At 41.7% G+C, this 19,395-nt stretch overlaps 1 protein-coding gene across 4 annotated transcripts in view; it reads right to left on the reverse strand.

Annotated features, from left to right (window-relative positions):
- Positions 1-19,395, reverse strand: part of CNTNAP5 (contactin associated protein family member 5) — a 593,632-nt gene that overhangs the window by 103,980 nt on the left and 470,257 nt on the right. For all 4 annotated transcript variants that reach the window (XM_053258168.1, XM_053258161.1, XM_053258176.1 and 1 more), the window contains 4 exons: positions 14,622-14,778; positions 6,895-7,022; positions 6,234-6,404; positions 296-514 (listed from right to left, as the gene is read on the reverse strand). In XM_053258168.1, the coding sequence (XP_053114143.1) occupies positions 296-514; positions 6,234-6,404; positions 6,895-7,022; positions 14,622-14,778 (675 nt within the window). The remainder of the gene's footprint in view (positions 1-295; positions 515-6,233; positions 6,405-6,894; positions 7,023-14,621; positions 14,779-19,395) is intronic.

Consider the following 19,395-nt stretch of genomic DNA (forward strand, 5'->3'; position numbering starts at 1 on the left):
GAGTCTCCCATCCAAGCACTGACCACACCAGGATCTGCTTAGCTTCAGCAAAGTGACTGTATTATGTGCCCTTAGACCAGGGCTGCACAACATTGGCCCTCCAGCTGTTTGTTGGACTGCAGCTCCCATCATCTCCAGCAACAGTAGCTAATAAAAAGAGGTGATGGTTATTGTAGTCCAACATCTGCAAAGCCTCATTCAACATCTGATACCTCAAATAAATATCCAACTATTGCATGTGAAAAATGTTTTGTAAAAAAAGAAGAAGCAATAAATTTCTGTAGGTTGTTCCTACCTACAAATAACGGACTGTTCAGATGCAATCGGAAATGTCCTTCAGCTGGTGCCTCCAGGGTCTTCTTTGGAAGATTATCCACCTGAAGAGATGTTTCTTTGAGATTCCTCTCAGCATGCAAATAATGCCACTGGTTGTCATTCAAGGGCATTGTGGACTGGACAGTGACCGCAACCGGGCCATTTCCAACATCTACCACAAAAGTGATCTCTTTAGGAGCTGAAAAGAACAAGAGCAAGAATACAGGTTTGTGTACAGAATAACAATTGGACCATTCACTTTTGCCAGTAAACCTCAACATGGCGCAGTTCACTTTCTCTCTCCCATATGTCACCTTGGTTATAAATCTGATTCACTGGCTAAATGTTTGCACTCTCTGAATTTCAACATAATGAGTGCTATGCTTCTGTGGGCGTGATGAAATGACCTTTCTCCTCCCTATGAATATTGCTGAGGCACTACTTTAGGAACCCAATTTTGGTAGTGGGGTAACAGTGGGGGTGTCAGCAACTGCCAATATTTAAGACAGGGAATCAGATAACCTGCAGACTGCTTCCTTATGTGGCAGCCAGTTAAACTACAGCAGCCTTGCCAAACACGGAGTTCTCAAGCCCTGGGATGAAACTGCCAAGTGAGCCTGTTCATTGGAACTTCTCAGGACATAAATGACATAAAGATTTCCTTTCAGGACTAAGGCTTTGCCTACATTACAAGGTTTTCCTGGTATATTGTGGTTCTTGATCATGGTTCTCAATTTGACCTCTGGTTTTGTCTTTGACTTCTGGCTTGTTGTTGGCTCCTGGCTCTTATTTGTCTGCTGAACTTTGACTTTTGGCTTCAACTCCAACACATAGCTTGCCTCCTGATCATAGTTCCCAGTTTGCCTGTTTGGTTTTGACTCTTCATTGCAGTAGTGGCTCCCTGCTTGCTTCCTGATCCTAGTTCCTAATATGTTCCCTTGCTCTTGGTTCTCTATCAGGCCCTCTGAGTTCTGACTTCAGAATCTTAACATGTATTCTAGTGGCTTCCCATGACCCAGCACTGACAGGAAGCTGCTATGATTAGAACAAAGAGATTAGGACTCCCATAGTGGAAATCAGAAAGAAGGCAGCAGCATTCAGATTATGCAAAATGCAGGGCAAGCAGGATGAAGAAAAGGAGGCACTGTGAATATCTAGGGAAATGTCTACTGGAAGGTAGAAAGTTTATCAGAGTGGGTGGTCTGGACTGTGGAGAGGCTTTTTATGGCCAGGTTCAGGTGTAACACGAAACCGGTGGTCCCTTCACCTCCAGTTTCGCTAGCCGAACGTCTAAATGTGGTGAACTGCAATTAAAGGGGAAAAAATGGACCTGTGGATTCCCTTCCAAAACTCCACTTGTCACCTTCAGTTATCTCTAAGTTACCTCATCCCAACCTCCAGTTTGGTGGTGCCAGTGTTACATCCAAAAGCTGGCACCACTGTTAGCCTTCATCACAAATGGATTTGAGGGAGGAAATTTGTCCCTCCCTCTGGCTGCCATTGGCTGTGTGGGCTGTCCTTCAAGAAAGAAGGAAGCCGGTACAGCCAGCGCCCTTGCCTCTCTGAAGTCTCGCTGACTTCAGAGAGGCCCCTCTTCCCAATGTTCGAACGTGGATGGAAAAGCAAGGCGAGGGGGTGCAGAACCATGGCTCCATTAGACCTGTGGTTACATGTTAAGTCTGAATGTGGCCTATGTGTGTATATGTGAAAGAAAGAGGCGGGAGAAGAGACCTGTAATTTGATTAGTGGATATATATATAGCATAAAAGGGAGAGGAAGAGATAGTAAAGGTTTTCAAGATGGGTAGTATGTATGGGTGTGGAAGATTTGGCAAGTGGCTGGGCCTCTTTTTACTTTATACTCCTTCTAGGAACAGGGAGGAAATTTGGGAACAGGCATCATCCAGGGGCATAGCTAGGAGCGAGGAGGCCTGTGATTTCCCCTCCTCCCAGTGGCCTCTCAGAGTGAGGGAGATAATGAAGAAAATAGGGAGGCGTGAAGCTGGGGGGGGGCAGGTTCTTTGAACCCATCCACTCCATTATAGCTACACTCCTGGGGTCATCTCCCCTTTGAGGTAATGCTTTTTTGATATTCCAAAATTATTTTGCAAGAATTTAGAGAATTTCATCTGCATCACTAGTTTATAGCAGTTAATTCTTCTCTTTACTGTTGCTTTCATGCTGTCCTTCTCCAGTTAATGTAAGAGATGGGATGTAGCTCAGTGGCAGAGCATATGCTTTGCCTGTAGAAGAGTTTGAGTTCCATCACAAGCATAATCAATTAAAGGTTCTTAAGTGTTTAATGCTCAGGAAGCAGGACAGGGGAAAATCTTTGCCTGACACTTAAAAAGCAACTGCCATAGTAGACAATAATAGATTAGATGGACCAAAGGTCTGGCTCATTATAAAGCCACTCATACATTCAGTATTTGATGTCATAATTCCATGTAGTCAGCCAGACTAAGCTACATGACACTGTCACAAAGAATTCGTAATAAGGGCAGGAAACACTTCTCTTACTCTGTCATCTTTGCAAGAACATCATATAGCCATTTTAAATTGACTATGTGATAACACATAGATGCTAAACCAGAGTGAGGGTAATGTTCCCTGCTTTTTCAAACGTTACTGAAACAAAGATAATGTTTCATAGGACAAAAATGTTTGCAAAAAGCCCCTCTTTTGTCTCAGGGTCATCTCGATATGAAATGACAATCTTAAACTCACTCAAATATTTTCAGAGATATGAATAACTTGTTGAAACACAACCAATCATTAGGGAGAAGAAATTGTCCATAATGAATGGGCTTTCAAAGGATTTGAATATCTAGTATCTATTCAAATCTGTGAAGTGCTAAGGAACTCAATCACTGGTGCCTTTAAACATCTCTTTTCAATTCTGCCCTTTCAAAGTCCGCTTTCTATTTTGACAAAAGCCAGAAAGGTTCTCTCCCTAGTGATTTGAAGGGAAATGGAATCAAATTAGGAGGATCTGGTGGTGTCATCGTAGGAATGGTTCTACTGCTTAAATCACTGATATGTGCTGGGAAGCTGCATAATCCATCCCTGCAAAACCTGGGCAACAAACAGAAGGGAAGGGGGCTACCAAAATGTGGTATCAGTGGCTCAGATAGTTGTTTCACGGGAGAGTGTGAGGTACCTTGAGGCTCATGGAAAACAACTTAACCAAGGATTTAAATGGGGGAGGGTGCTTTTTATCTCACAATAAAGAGTGGACTACTTGAAATGACTCAAGATTTGTTTTGTATTCTTATTAAACTGCCTCTGTATGCACCTCAAGACAAGGCTGAGGTAGGAGTCCTGATAAAACTACATCTGCCAAAGCACCCTGGCTGCAATCCTATGCAGAGCTATATAAATGAACCTAACCTTATTGGTTTTAATGAGTTTAGGTTGATCCTTTCTCACAGCAGCTGATCTGTGGAATGTACTCAATAAAAGGCCTTTAGTAGGTTTCAGTATCTATGTGGTTTATAAGACGTGCAGTAAAAGGCTTCTCATAAGAAATTTAAAGCTAATGGGGGAACCAATTCCATGTTTTCTCACATTTTTCACCACCTGATCATTTCTTTTTTTCATCAAAGCGCATGCTAAACTATCATCTTGATAGATGTCATTATTTTGACATCATTTCATGTCAAAGCTCTGCTTTTTTCAAATGGCCCTTGAGAATGAAATATAGCACACTGAAGTGTCAACCAAATAGGACTTTGATGTGCAATTAACACTAAACCATACCTCATTACCTAGTGATAATGCACCACAGCATTTACCATGGGTTTAATGAATCAAAGAGCCTTGGGGGCCTTATTTTATTAAATTTTATGTCGAAGTTATTATAGCCATATTATGAAATGATGGCATTTCATTCCACGTTTGTTCAGCCTGATGGAATCTGGAACCAAAGGACCTTGTTTCACTCCAAATCCACAACAGTGTTCCCCCCTTCCATTAAAAGACTAAACCAGCAGAATAAATGATAAGTTAAAACTACCAATTAGATTTTTCTCTAATGTGTTGGGCAGTAATTGCAATTCAGTCCCAGAGCGAGGCTACATGATTGAGAAGCCACAAAAGAACCATTATGACCCCCTGGGTGTTTTGGATCTCTCTCTTCGTGTTCCTGTGCATGCCAACGACTTTCCAAAGGAATATTGCATAAGTACTATTTACCATCAGCCAAGAACATCTAATTCCAGGCAAGGGGAACGACTGATAACTGATCTCATACACCCTGGAAAGCAGCCATTTTGTGTGCTGCTCCAGATGGGAGAAAACATCAACAGCACAGCAGAGCTGGCATTGGGCTTAAAAGAAGCTTCCTTCCTTCTCTAGGGAGATTTGAAGTATTATGCATGTGTGCGTACACAGTTGCACCCAGTCCCAAAGGATAGCCCCTGTCATTTTACATCCAGTTCTAAAACAGAAGGCAAAGCCTGACAATTGCTCCCCCTGCTGTCACTGCTTTAATTGAAACTGTGACTACAATATGCTCAATGCCTAAGTAGATACCACAACTGGTGAGTCTTCATCCCAATCGTTTGCTGCAACTTTATTTGATGTTTGTCTGGGGAGAAGGAACTGGGAGCACCTGTGTCTGGAAAGGGGCCATCCTCAGGTGCATGGTCCATCATTTGACCAGTTTAATTGGTTTCTGTTGATGTTCATGTGCACAAACAGATGCAAACACACATACACAGCAGAGCAGATACTAGTACAGGAATGTACAACTTTGGTGTACTACAACCCCCATCATCCCCAACCACAGTAGCCAATGGACAAGGATGATGGGAGCTGTAGTCCAACAACAGCTGGAGGGCGAAAGTTATGCAGCCCCTTAGTAGTAATGCTCATTCTCACTCTCCATTGCACATACACAGAAATTTTACATAGCTGTAATGTGAAATTCTATCCTCTCACACAGACCCTTCAACTTGCGGATGTTCATGTATTTATACCAGCATATATATCCCACATTTCAGCCAAGGTTGGCTCCCAAAGCAGCTAACAGTTAAAAGCTATCAAAACATAAAACCTAAGATGAGCAAATCAATAGTGTGTACATATGGAGGGGAGAGGAGAAGGGGTGATATTAGCACCGTCTTTTTCTTTTCTACGTTTTGAATGGCCTTTGCCATAGCATGCTTGGTTAGCTTATTGCTTCTGTGCATTTTTAACTAAAGCCAATTATGAATCTTCAGAAAAGCCACAATCGCTGTTCTGATGACTGCAGAAGGATGCGTGGCTCTGTTATTTTGACACAGTGAGAAATTTCAGCATACTGTAGCATCTGTTAGGGCTTGGTAAACTCGTGTTAGTTGCTGGAGATGACAATGAGGGGGAGTGGCTGAGATGTTAGCTATGCTGTTATATAAATATTGGTTGATGTTGTCGTTGCACCATGGCCTTCTGGCTGCTAGCTGCTGAGCCATACAATGTTCCCACCCAAAAATACTCCAACAAAACTAAACCAGGTGGCACAAATAATTAGTCTCAGGAAGACTCCAGTAGGTTGCAAGGTTTGGTGGTGAGTTGTTAGGTCCTCTCTCCCCCTCTCTCTTGTGGGTAGAAGGTGATGGAGATTTGAAAAGCAGCAGAAAAAAATCCCAGTTCTCAGGGAACATGGCTTGGTTGATTATTGGTGCTCTCAATTGCAGAGTTCAAATCATTCTGCATTCCTGTTGTTCCTGTCAATTGAAATACCATCAACACATCTCATTCAAAGTCTCTGTTCAAGGGGTCACAGCTTTCCCCATTTTGGAAACTAAATCACAATCTCTTCAAGATCTTCTCGAAAATCTCACTAGAACAACACAGAAAATCTCACTAGAACAACAACATCTTACGGATACCACCATTTGAGCCACATAGAGTGAACAATGCATCAAATTCACTTACAGCTTATTTCAGTTCGTATGAAGTCTTTCATTCCATGGTTTTCCAAGAATACCCCGGCGATAGCTGTGGTTTTGAAGAAGAAGGAAATGTCCACACTGAACTCTGCATGGAAAGTGGGGAACTGAAGGTAGGAGGCCTCAGTGATGAATGAAGCGGCATTCCAGAACTGTCCTGCAAAGACCAACCACCTTCTCTATAGTTAATCAGAAGCAGGTAGTGAATATGAGTTGCAAATCAAATGCACATTACATATTTTAACAGACATAAAAAGAAATAGTCTATAAAAACTGAAATGGCTGTAACAAAGCAAGAAAAACAATTATACAATGCCAAGCCAGTTCTACTAGAAAAATAAATTTATCACAAAACATACTGGGCTGGACCTTAACCTGGTTTTCTGTGAACAGAAGCTCTTTTCATTAACAGACAGAATTGCACTCGCAGAAGGGATCCTTCTGTGGATGGAAGGTGATTCCATTCACAAAGTGCAAAGTTTGAATCCAACCTAACAGAAAACAGGCTGCATACATAACGCCCAATATATTTCTTGAAATATGATGGGCATTTACAATATTTTTAAAAGCCGGTATTCCATAGAACAAAGCTTTATACATTTCTTGTGTAGCGTATGCATAAGGTTACCGAAAGAGCTGATACTCACTATCTCCATGGCAACGCAAAGGGCCGATTCTCCAAACAGCTTCAGAATTAGGTCTGTTTGTGTCACTGACAACTATCTGGTTGACTGGCAAGTGGTCTTTGAAGGAAAGGAGGCCAGTATCATTGGTCCTAGATATATATATGCATATATAAAAAAAGCATATAAATAAAAGCTGAAATTACCACATCTATCTTTTAAAAATATATTTCTTTTTATCATTATAATTTTTAAAAATATGTCGAGTGGATCAGAAGTGTGAATAGATAAAATACATGTAATAGCTAATTAACGAAAGGATACACATTTTGAAATGATAAAAAGGTAAAACATCAGGGATCTCACTGCTACGCACTGCTAGAATTTTATCTATTCACACTCATTTCCCTGAAAGCCAGCATGGCAGGAAACTGATGACGCAGAGCAGAAATGGGGCTTCTGCTTTTGGTTCCCTGGAGGTGAGTCATTAGGAAAACCACTGCAGCTGATCTAAACTTCCATAGGGTAGGATATAATCTCTAGCAGCAGCACATAGGAACAGGAACTGGGATTTGATGCAAATGTAATGCCAACACTCATGGAATTGCACAATGATGTAAAAGCTTCGACAACCACAATGGTGGGGTCCAATTCAAACAGTAGTTTTCTAGCACAGCCATTATGTGCTAGATAATGTGCTAGATTATGAGCCCTTTGGGGACAGGGTTCCACCTTATTTGTTTGTTATTTCCCTGTGTAAACTGCCCTGAGCCATTTTTGGAAGGGCGGTATAAAAATCAAATTATTATTATTATTAAGAAGAAGAAGAAGAAGAAGAAGAAGAAGAAGAAGAAGAAGAAGAAGAAGAAGAAGAAGAAGAAGGGGTGACATCCTCTGTGTGGCTGAACTGAAAAGAAGGGGCTATGTATGAAGTTTACTTAGAAAAGAGAGGAGCTGGATAGCTCTGCCCCCTGTGCCAGGAACACAACGCCACTTTGAGATGGAATGGAACAGTTTCCTGTACGTGCGGTTTGTCAACAGATCTGCAAAATTGATATGCAGGATATCCACACCTCAAGGCATGCTGCTTTGGATGTATTTAACTTGACACCTTCAACTGCTTTTTATCAGCTATGGCTGATAAGCCAGCTGTGTCCCTACTTGGATAAGTCAGACCTGACCTCAGTCACTCATACTTTGGTAACATCGAGATTGGACTATTGCAATGAGCTCTACGTGAGACTGCCCTTGAAGATGGTATGGAAGCTTCAGCTGGTTCAGGATGCTCGTGGGCACAAGTCACTTCATGAGTTTCACACCCAAACTGCAGCAGCTTCATTGATTACAAGTCCACTTCTCAGCTAGATTCAAGGTGCTGGTCTTGACCGTTAAAGCCCTACACAGCTTGGGGCCGGGGTACCTGTCAGACCACATTCACCTATTTGAACCTGTCGGGGCCCTCTGCTCAGCATCTCAGGCCCTGTTCATGGCCCTGCCACTAACAGAAATCCAGTTTGTTTATTTAACATATTTTTATACTGCCCAAAACATACGTCTTTGGGCAGTTTACAACAAAGCAAAATAAATGACAACAGAAAAGGTTAAAAGTTGGTGGGTACTAGAGACAGGGACTATTTGGTTGTGGCCCTTCTGCTTTGGAACGCCCTCCCCCAAGAGCTTTGCCATGCTCTCTCACTCAGTGTGTTTTTTTAAACCTATTAAACACGTTTTAAAGAAGCCTTTTTATGTTTAATCAGCTGCTTATATCTAGCAGCTTTTTTTAGTTCTTAATTTTTAGCTTTTTTGTTAGAAAAAACTTTTAATTTGAATCTTTTAACATTTGTAATTTTAAATGTGGTTTTAGCCTGATCTTTTAAGTTGCCTAGTTTTATTAATCTTTTACTTTACATCATATCTATTTTATTAATGTTGTGAGTTGCCCCAAGCAGGAGTGGAGTGGAGTGGAGGGGTGGGGTATATATGTATGTATGTATGGATAAATAAATAAATAAATAAATAAATAAATAAATGACTGCCCTGAGAAATAAGGGATTAAACCTGCTCACCACAAGCTTTAACATATGGTACTAGCTAAAGCTTTCAATGGGTTTCAAGGGTAGCAAAATAGATTAGTTTGATCTAGCAGATAAGTAACACAGGACCTCCCAGTGAAATCAATGGAAGCATGTCCTAATAATACTTTATTCTTTGCACATTGCCCCTGCAAGTCCCTTTCAGTGACAATACTGTGATACAGCCACATACCAGAAGTGGTAAGCAAGTCTTGCTGTAGTGCGGAATTAGTATCCTACACTGGGCAGGGGGAGGGGGAAGGGGAAGGGGAAGAGGAAGAAGAAGAAGGAGTGGGCCAATAGTTTTACAGCATGTGTTGAAGGCAATTTGGGTGATTACCTTTACACACGAGTAAAGGACATTCACCCATGAGTTATGTAGTGCTGGGTGGATCCACAACAAGGCTCTAGTCCAGGCATCCCCAAATTGTGGCCCTCCAGATGTGGCTGAACTACAACTCCCAGCATCCCTAGACACAATTTTTTGTGGCTGGGTATGCTGGAAGTTGTAGTTCGGCAGCATCTGGAGGGCCGCAGTTTGGGGACGCCTGCTCTAGTCTTATCACACATAAGAGTGGTGGCGGGCTGAGTTTCATCTGAACTGGCTCAATCCAAACCATATAGGCTGGATTCCATGTAATTGCATTGTACATTCCAGAGCAGGAAGGAAGGAGGGGGAAGGTGACATTCTTTTCAGAATAAAATAAAACGAACAAAAGAATGATCAACTCATGGGCCATTGTTGAAGGATCAGGACAGAGTTTCTTGTGGGAATTTGCTACATTTAGAAATGGCTCTTGTTTTGTTGGAGCACACAGTTTCTGAAGAACTGTGCTCAAGTCAAAAGTCAAAGGCCCTCAGTATGATACATGATGGTAACCGTATCACTCATTAGGGGTTATAAGAAACAAACAAAGCCCACAGTAACAAATGCACAATCTGTTGACTGCATCACATTTTTCCGAGTACAGGAAATAAAATCTTCCTGCAGCAGAGGTGAATCCTTGAGTTAATATGTGAGGAGGACTGTGTAGAAGTGAGAAACAAACATGAATTTATTATACAATAAACTGTTTATGTGGAAAGGCCCTTAGAGGACCTTATACGCCTTACTACTGTCCCATATAATCTGCTGTAATGCAATAGGTCTCTCATCTGACATTCAAATCCAGGTTCGCAAAGTTTAAAACTGCATATTAAACTCACTCAAGTTTTGATTAATCTGGGAGCCCGGAAGAAAAGAAAAGATGGTGTACCATAAAACTGACTTAATAGGGTAGGAGTGTCGAACTTTAAGATAGGCTGGCTACATGCCAGGCCATCTATATGTGTGTGTGCTTGTGTGTGTGTGTGTGTGTGTGTGTGTGTGTGTGTGTGTGTATCAAGAAAGAAGATAATGAATGAGGCAAGTAGATTCCAATTTAGATATTAATAGACTGCATCAAGGTATTTGACAGTTGGGTTTCATAATTGTTACTGATTAAAGAACTGAGCAAGGAACTTTTAAAAGAGGTGATTCTCTTGATTAGCAGGGGGAGAGCAACTGACCTTATACATTCCCAGCACAGCATCCCTCCAGTGTCTGCTGCTGGTGTCTATCTTATGTTCTTTTTTAGAATGTGAGCCCTTTGGGAACAGGGAGCCATTTTATTTATTTATTTGTATCTATGTAAACCACTTTGGCAACTTTTCTTGAAAGTGGTATATAAATATTCATCATATCCACTGCCTTTCTTTGATGTTGAAATGCATATCATCTTTCTTTCATTATGGACTAAAGGTGGCATACATAAGGTTTCCAGGTAGTCTGACCAGACTCAGGCCTGCTTAGCTTAAGCAAGAGTGCTGCATCATGTGCCTTCAGACCACACCCTGAGTTTGTACAGCCATATTGGTGCAGTGCACATTTATGAGGTGCATGTGAATGCTACAGAAATTACCAGCATCCCTGGGTGTAAGTTTTAATACGTTTTGAATGTGGCCTGTTAATCCTGAAATGACTGGTCAGCTTTGCTTTAAGTGACTGAATTGTATGATGAGCTGCCGCAGAGTAGCAAGCAACAAGCAAGATACTGGACAGCAGCCATATGTGCCTATTTTTCATCATTCTGTAGTAATAAATGCATTGTCAGAAAAAGCTCACTCTCTTGTATTCTAAAAGCTTGGACTACTGTAAACTGGTCATGTCTCTAGGCAAAACTATTCACAGCTTTCCCCCCCACTAACAGATGGTAGGGCAGTGGTGTCATTAAATATAATTTCATCCCTTATGGTACCCTATCGGTATATCTTCTCCTTTTATGTTAATGAAACCTCTAGTGGGAAGGCAAGCTCAGTGGCATAGATATTTAATGAAATTTGTGATAGATACAGTAGAGCTGGAAAAAAAGTGTGCTATCAGCAGATGTCTACAGCTATGTAAATGGGAAAGAGGCCAATGAAGCAAACTCCAGATCCTTAAAGTTTGAGACCAGTACAGCATAGTGATTAAAAATTCAGAAGCAGGTAGCATAATTAGTTTCTTCCACACACACTGCAGCCAAGTTTAAATAAGCTCAGCCACATTACAGAGGCAGGCAGCAGCATTGTAAAATCAAAAAAGCAGGCAGCATTGTAAAATCAGTCGATGATATTCTGAGTATTATTTATTTTGTTTTGTTTTGTTTTATATATTTGTATACCACCCACTACTGAAATCTCTAGGTGGTTTACAACAATACAACAACCCAAGAAGTTTTAAAACAAAACATATAAAAAGTTCAAATTAAAATAGCTGCCCATAAAGCTTCTAGAGTAAAGATGTGCTTGTGCAACAAAATCTCAATAGCGCAACAAGACCATGTGGCTGTACAAAATCATGGGGATTTTCAGACTCGTGCCATTGTGTGATTGCACAAAAGATCCTTTAAAACCTATGAGGTGTGCCACAGGCTGCACACCTGTTGTGCAAGCACAAAATATTTCCATGAGTGAAACACTAGTCTGGAATGCAAGCTCTAGACTTAGTGCACTGTGCAAGCAACAGTAGCTTTGTGCTAGTGCAACATCCTTATGCAAGTACACTGTTGGGATGTTGGCCAATGACATTAGAAGGCAACATCATTAAGGGCAGTCTTAAAAAGTCAGCTCAGTCACCTTTCTAGGGATTCTGTGGGGCATTCTCAATTTGCTTGGGAAAACTCTTGCTCAGTCTAACCCCGAGAAGCATTAAAAAATGTGATTCAACCCTGTTCATTCCTTATTTTTCCACTCATAATTTCCAGTGGCATCCTAAAATCGTCCAGGATTATAAGAACACATTAAAGTGAATTTCACAAGTGACACAAGACTGCCTTTAATTGTTCTTTTTTGGATTCGTGAAAGTGTGGCATTTAATGCAGGAAGCAGGCATTTTTCATTCAAAATACAGCTGTAGATGTTGCTGTTTAATGGGATAGAGAATCAATGTTTCCTTGTTCAGACTGCACGCTTATTCTTAAAAAAACAAACCCTAGCATTATTGGTTGCCAATTGCCAGTTCATCTACAGAGGAACACTTAATCCAGGCTCTTCTTCCAGGAATGTGACCTTTCTTGCACTTGAAAATAGTGAGCATGTTTAAAAATAAAAATTAATATGATTGCATTTAAAGATAGATAACTGTGATGTCATCATGGAGTCAGGGGAAATAAAAATATTAAAGTATATTTTTCTTCAGAACACAGCTTGATTATACCGATGTCCCTGACCACCCCAAACAGCAGCAAATGATATTCCTATCTTCTAAGCATGGCTGCTTTTCAACTCATCTATGCTGGCTGTGAATGCATCCAGTGTGTTCTACTAGCCAATTATTTGCTATATAACAAAATGCTCCTGTGGTCTGTTCTAAATAAGCTTTCTGTGTGCATTTCATCAGGTCATCATAAGGCAATATACAGCCTATCAGTTGTATCTTGCTTGCTGAGATTTCTCCCCAAAACAAAGTTTTTTCAAGGGAAAAGCTTTCATGGATCAGATATAACCTAAAATACATCCAAAGTATTCAAACAGTTACACACCTTTATCAGAACAGTACTGATGGAGTCACTTTCTTTTTAATCTGAAAAAATGCCAAGTCTCTTTAGAATCTCCTATCATGGAAACTATTCTTTATCACAGATAATAATAGCTGTGCTCTTTTGTTCATTTTCCAGCTCTACTGTATCTGTTTTTTTTTTTTTTTTTAGTTCACCACTGATTTATACTGCATCACCATAATTTTTCTGTAATATAGGTCAGGTGTAAAAAAATGAAAGAAATTCTTATTCTTTAAAGTAAAACTTTCTGAGCATAAATGGCAAGGCTTCTATCTTGCACATCATATGCTGCGTTCCTGCCTCCTGTCTCTTTTCCCAAGTCAAGCACTGCTCAGTTATTCAGTTTAAGGCAGCAAATGCACAAAAATGTGTTGTTTGCATCATTGCTTAACTGGATATTTGTTACAGGCCTGTGCCACAAAAGTTGAGATCCATGTGTATGCAAATGCATACAAGGGTCACTAGCATCCCTGGGCATCTTCAATCATTTCAGTGTATGGAATGCATTCAGGACAGGGGAGTTGGCCAAAATAAGAGAGAAAAATGGTGAACTCTTCACAGACAATACTCAGATGTAGATCTTGACCTTTCTCCAGGGAAGGAATTCTACAAGTTAAGAAGTGTCCAGTAAGACTCACTCTTTATAGTCTCTTGCAGTCCTAAATTTTGCATGGATTGGCCAATTTTATACATTTGAAAGATCATTGGGTTGGGTGCAGACTCTCAATAATGTTATACTACAACACAAAACTGTAAATTTGCTTATCTAAATTGAGATCCCCTGAGCTGACAGCTGGCTTCATACTTTGGTAGCAGCCATGATGAACCACAGCTTAGTGGTAGAGCACATGCTTGGCACGTAGGAGGTCCCAGGTTCAATCCCTGGTATTCCGACACAGTGCTGGGAAACTGTGGAGAACTGCTAGTCAGTATAGACAATCCTGAGCTTGTTGGAGCTAGATCTGACTCTGTATAAGGTAGCTTCATATGCATGCAACCCAAACACACACAAAAGGCAAAATCTGAATGCATCATCTGATTCCATTAAACTTGTACAAGCTGTTAATAAGCACAGAGTATAATTTAGATAATGAGATTGTTCTCACGACGTGAGCTGCCTGGGTTATCCCAGGAAGCTCGTGTTATCTGGAGCACCAAGAGCCCTCTACTTCTGGATGCTTCAAGCCTGTTGTAGCCCACCTTTTCTACCTGTCTTTGTACCATGGTAAAACAAACCAATGGTTCATTCTACCTCAGCGTGTGTACATGTGGGCGATTGCTGCTGGATAGCTGGGCTTCCCTCCGGCCTGCCTCCATTTGGGGAGGTGAGCTGGGGAGAAGGAATGGCTGTGCTGAGCAGAGCAGCTGCTCCGCTTCATGCATGGGGCATAATGGGACATGGGAGGACTTCCTCCTCCCGATTCCAGCTCTGGAACTCCACTGTGCCACCACCTGTGTGGGTGTGCAGCATGCTGGGTCCTGAGATGGCCTCTGCTTGTCTGGGGGAAGACATCAGATTGCCTGACTTCTCCCCAGTCCTGCTTCCAAAGTTTTGAGAACGACCTCATTGTCTTTGACTACCATTAGTTGCATTGAAACAATGTTAAATTTCCATAGTTACCATTCTTCTTTATCTGCGTCACAGTTACAAAAGTATCTCAGATCCAAGCAGCTTTCTTCTAATCCACATGCACACTGTTGGACTCCTGGATGAGACCCTCCCCAGTAAGGATGTTTTTCGTTGCCATGACCAACCCACCAAACAAATGGCATTCCATCTGGGGAGACAAATATAAGACACATGAGAGAGCTGCCAGAAGACATTTGAATTACACAGACAAATCGAGAGAAGATGTAGTAAGTCCTTGTTCTTGTAACAGCTGAGACAGAATTTCATTCCAGTTTATGATAAATCTTGGAAACAAGAAGGTTAGCATTTGTATTCAACATTTCACATTTGCATATTCAACCATATCTAGTTTTTGTGCAGCCTGATCTTAACTAAGCAATGTTAAAGTGAAATTATAGCAGCATTACATGCTTAAATATGTATTAAAAGGTATGCTTCAATATGGTAAAAATACCTGTTTTATTGGTGAGGTGAATGTAACTATTTTATGACGAGAACACTTTACAGAAGTGCCTAGAAAAAATATGAACATTTGTAATGTTCGAGTCTCAAGACAAATGCTGCATTTTTGGAAACTCATGCAATGGCAATAACTGCATGTTTGATGAATTAACAATGGAAAATTCCACCAGATTTCCTCAACTATCATGAAAGCAGGTAGAAGTGGGTAGACGGAGAGATGGAAAGCACTTATAGGATTTCATCTGAACCTGGTACATACTATGAATCAGTTTCAGTACTGAGGCTCATATATGGATCATGCGGTAACTAAATGCTATGTCACTAACTTCTCCCATTGAAGAAAGGCTACTTTCTAACCTTTGCAACTAACATTTTGAGCCAAAACTGCTAGTCCTATTCTAAATTGGAATGTGGAAGAGAAACTATAGCAGGTTCCCATGGAGACATATGGCATATCTTCTACCGAGATACATGGGACCGGGTCATTTTGGCAGCTAAAAGAACAGAGGTAGTGGCTCCATTGCTTCATTTCAAGTAGTTCACGGCAATACTGAGGCCCAAAATCTGTCTCAGAAGCAGAGGTGTAACTAGGGAAAATAGCGCCTTGGGCAAGCACTGAAATTGCACGCCTGTCAAAACAGGAATAATGGGACTTGTAGTCAACAATATCTGGAAATCTCTGTTAAAAGGAACACTGTACTATCTAGACATGGTTGTTGATCAAAACCAGAAAACATGAGCCATCTCTGTAAAAGACTTAGAACAACAGTCAGGAGTTATGCAAGGATTCCAAGTGTCATTTTCTCTGTCTCATCTCATTCTTTTTTAAAAACATGACTTTGTCCTAGAGGATCACCTGCCCAAATAGCCACTAGCAAAATAGGGGAAGAAGAAGGTGGTGGTGGTCTATAAACCAGTGAATGATTCCTGCCAGGCTTTGTCTTATGATGACTGTTGGCTGATGATGGGGTATATGTGCATTCACCACACTAGTGCTTACTTTGACACCAAGAGGGAGGAGGATACACTAGTTTGCCACACTAGACACAGGCATTTGCAACAGGAGCAGACAGCCAAGTTCTGCCAGGGCCAAAACCAGCCCCTGCCAGACTAAGAAATCATTGTAATTTGCCCCTTCCTGTCACAAGCAGTGTGCTGTCCTTTTATTATTGACTCTAACTCTCAGATACCCCAGTCATGGATGGAAAATTCAGGGTCAATTTACAAGAGACACATTTTCTACATGGAAGTTTCTTCTGTGCAGGTGTTGTGCAGAAACCCATGTGTAGCGACCGCCAGGGGCATAGCAAGGTTGGAATGGGCCAAGATGAGATTTTAAAATGGGCCCCCAGCCCCTCAAAGTCCAGGGCCTCCACACACCCCAGGCCCCCAAGGACTGAAGTCTGATATTTCAAAATAAGTATGCTGCCTGGAAATACATTTCACTGAATACACACACACACACACACACACACACACACACACACACACACACACACTTCACAGTATATAGTGATATACACTGAGTACTATATATTTGTGCTACTTTTAATGCCTAGAACACAGTGTAGCAATGCTAATTATTAAAATGGCCCCCTCGCTGCAGATTAGCAAAGGAGACTTTCAACCATGCAGGGTGAGCCTATGTTTGTTTTTTCAGAATTCTGAACAAATTCAGTAAAGTTTGATTCTGGGAGGTTTTTCACACGAGGCTTTTAAAGCACTTTAACACACATATCCTCTGGAATGGAGGTGCTGCATTCACATGTTGGCCAGATTTACCCTGAAGTCCCTGCAAGTTATTGGAGAGCAGTTCACACACAAGAAAAATAAAATAAAATAAAGGCACAACACATACTTCACAGTTGTCACTCAGACCTTCTGGGTTGCAAAACAACTTGAACATAAGTGCATTTATGAGTGAACATAAATAAATAAATAAAATATACTTGTTCCAGACATTTTTGTAATTTTCTGACATGAAACAAGCCACTTATAGGCCTTTTTAGATAGTTTTTGTTTTTAAAGCCAGCAAATTTTCCAGTCTGTTTTAAATTAAATATTCAGAGACTTCTCTCATTCAGAGTCTCCCCCCCTATCAAAGCCCTATGGCAAGCAGATCCCTATATATGGTGTGTGTGTGTGTGTGGGGGGGTGCAACCACAAAAAGGAATTCACAGCCTACCTGGCAAAAGCTGTGCTGGCTGGTCTGGGCAGAGGGTCTGCTGCAAAACTCTGCCTGCCTCCTCCTTCCTGGCTTGCTTGGCCTACCGAATTCAGGCTTCAGGGAGGCCTACTCAAAGGCCTCTCTGGAAGCCCCGCCCACCCGCCGATCAGCTGAGAGGCGGGGAGAGAAAGCTCTGCAGTTTGCAGGCCGCTCTCATCCTAGGCCTCGTTGCCGATCCTAGGCCAGATCTGGAGGCAAGTGGCTGAGGGGCCCTGGGGCTGGCAAGTGGGCAGTATGGTGGGGGTGGCAGGAACTGGCATGGCGCCCCCTCCTCAGTGGTGCCTAGGGCACATGCCCTGCCTGCCCCCCTCAGTTCCGCCTATGCTCAGAAGCTCCTTTCAGGATCTAGACTGTGAATCTCATGTACTCCATTTGCTAAAAGAGAATGCCACTGCATCTGTGCAGAGTATAATTATAAGTGTGGTACCTAGCCCTCAGTCATCTACTATGAAGAAGCAAGAATAATCACGAATCATAATGCATGCATCTCACGCAAGATTCAGGCCTGGCAAAAAGCAATCACCTCTCAATCCTGCTTCCATTCCTTCTGTCCTTAACAGAGCCTACTGAAATCAAGGAGGGGAACTGGGGAAGGAAGGATAATGAACCGATTTCCCCTATTGACCAAAAGTGATTGCTCCAGGGATTTCTCTATCTTCCACCCTTCCTTCCTGCATGGTAGTGGCAGCTGATTCTTTTGAGAGGGAAACCTGATGCTACACTAAATGGATAGGCAAGGCAAATAGTGACCGTGGGCTGACCCAGGCATCCCTTCTTCAGTCAAGCCCACAGTGACAGACAGACTGCTGTAGTGGTCTTTGACTGCTAACGAAAAGGTTCTTAAGGGGTGTAAATTTCTATGACAGCATCTTGGTGTCTCAGAATCAGACAGACATAGCTTAAATTAATCAAGAACAGCTACCTTAGGAATTACGGGGGGGGGGGGGGCGGAGACTGGAAGGGAAGGAAGGAAGGAATACTAAAGTCAGTAAATGAAGAATTCCTGAATATGAAATTTTTCAAACAAAAACAAATTTTGATCTGAACTCTGTTGTATTCTATCCAGTATCTTATGTTTTGTTGTTGAGAAGTTTGAGGGTGAGGGTGGGTGTGGAGTCAGAAAGGAAAAGGGAGGGAAAGGTGAAGGAGAAAATGGAGTTGTTGCTAAGATTACTTTGCATTTGTGAGGGAAGCAGCTATAAATATTGGCAATGAGATTTTGAACCAGCTAAGCACGTGAGCCTGCAAAGCTTGTGAATGTTCCTGCAACTTCATTTCATTTGTACATTCCTGAACAACTTTCTATTATTATTGCTCCTGCTGATGGTTTCTCCAGCTTCCTGACCTGCACAACCCCCTGAAGGTACTTTTTCATTATCAGTCCTGGACTCTGTTGTTCCCTGGATGTCCACAGAAGCATGGCTCATATCCCTCTACCACCATTTTTCTTGTCCACCCCAGGAAAACCTGCTCTTCCATGGAAACAATGGGGGTCCTATTTTTGCAAGTACCTCCTCACCATACAGACCCATGATTTTAATGCAGCAAAAAAGGCAGCTATATTGCTTCACTGCCAGGGCCCTGGAGGCCAAAGAATATGTAAACATTTGTCCTTTCCTGCCAACTTGCAAGGGGATGCCTATTCTTATGAAGCTGCTCTTTAAGCCTTAGATAATCATTTCAACCCTACTTTGAATGTCATTGCTAAATGTTATAAGTTCTGCTCTAGATTCCAACTGCTTGCTGAATCTATTGATCATTATGTCACAGCATTGTGTGCATTAAATGTAACCTGTGAGTTTGCCAACTTTACCAATGAACTGATCAGGGATCAGACTGTTATGAAAACAAACTGCTCCAAACTGCATGAAAAACTGCTATTGGAACAGAAACTTGCCTTGGATGAAGTTATGGAGCTGGCTAGGAGGGTAGAAAGTGCTCTGCATTGTGCCAAATTGCTCTCAACCTCCTGGAATCCAGGCTGTTCAGTCTAAGTCTTTCCAAACCAAATAATCTCATATGACACTGCCCCAGAAAGTGGCAGCACAAGAAAGGAGGATCTACCACTGCTACTGA

This window comes from Hemicordylus capensis, chromosome 1, assembly GCF_027244095.1.
Source record: "Hemicordylus capensis ecotype Gifberg chromosome 1, rHemCap1.1.pri, whole genome shotgun sequence".
Taxonomy (NCBI): Eukaryota; Metazoa; Chordata; class Lepidosauria; order Squamata; family Cordylidae; genus Hemicordylus; species Hemicordylus capensis.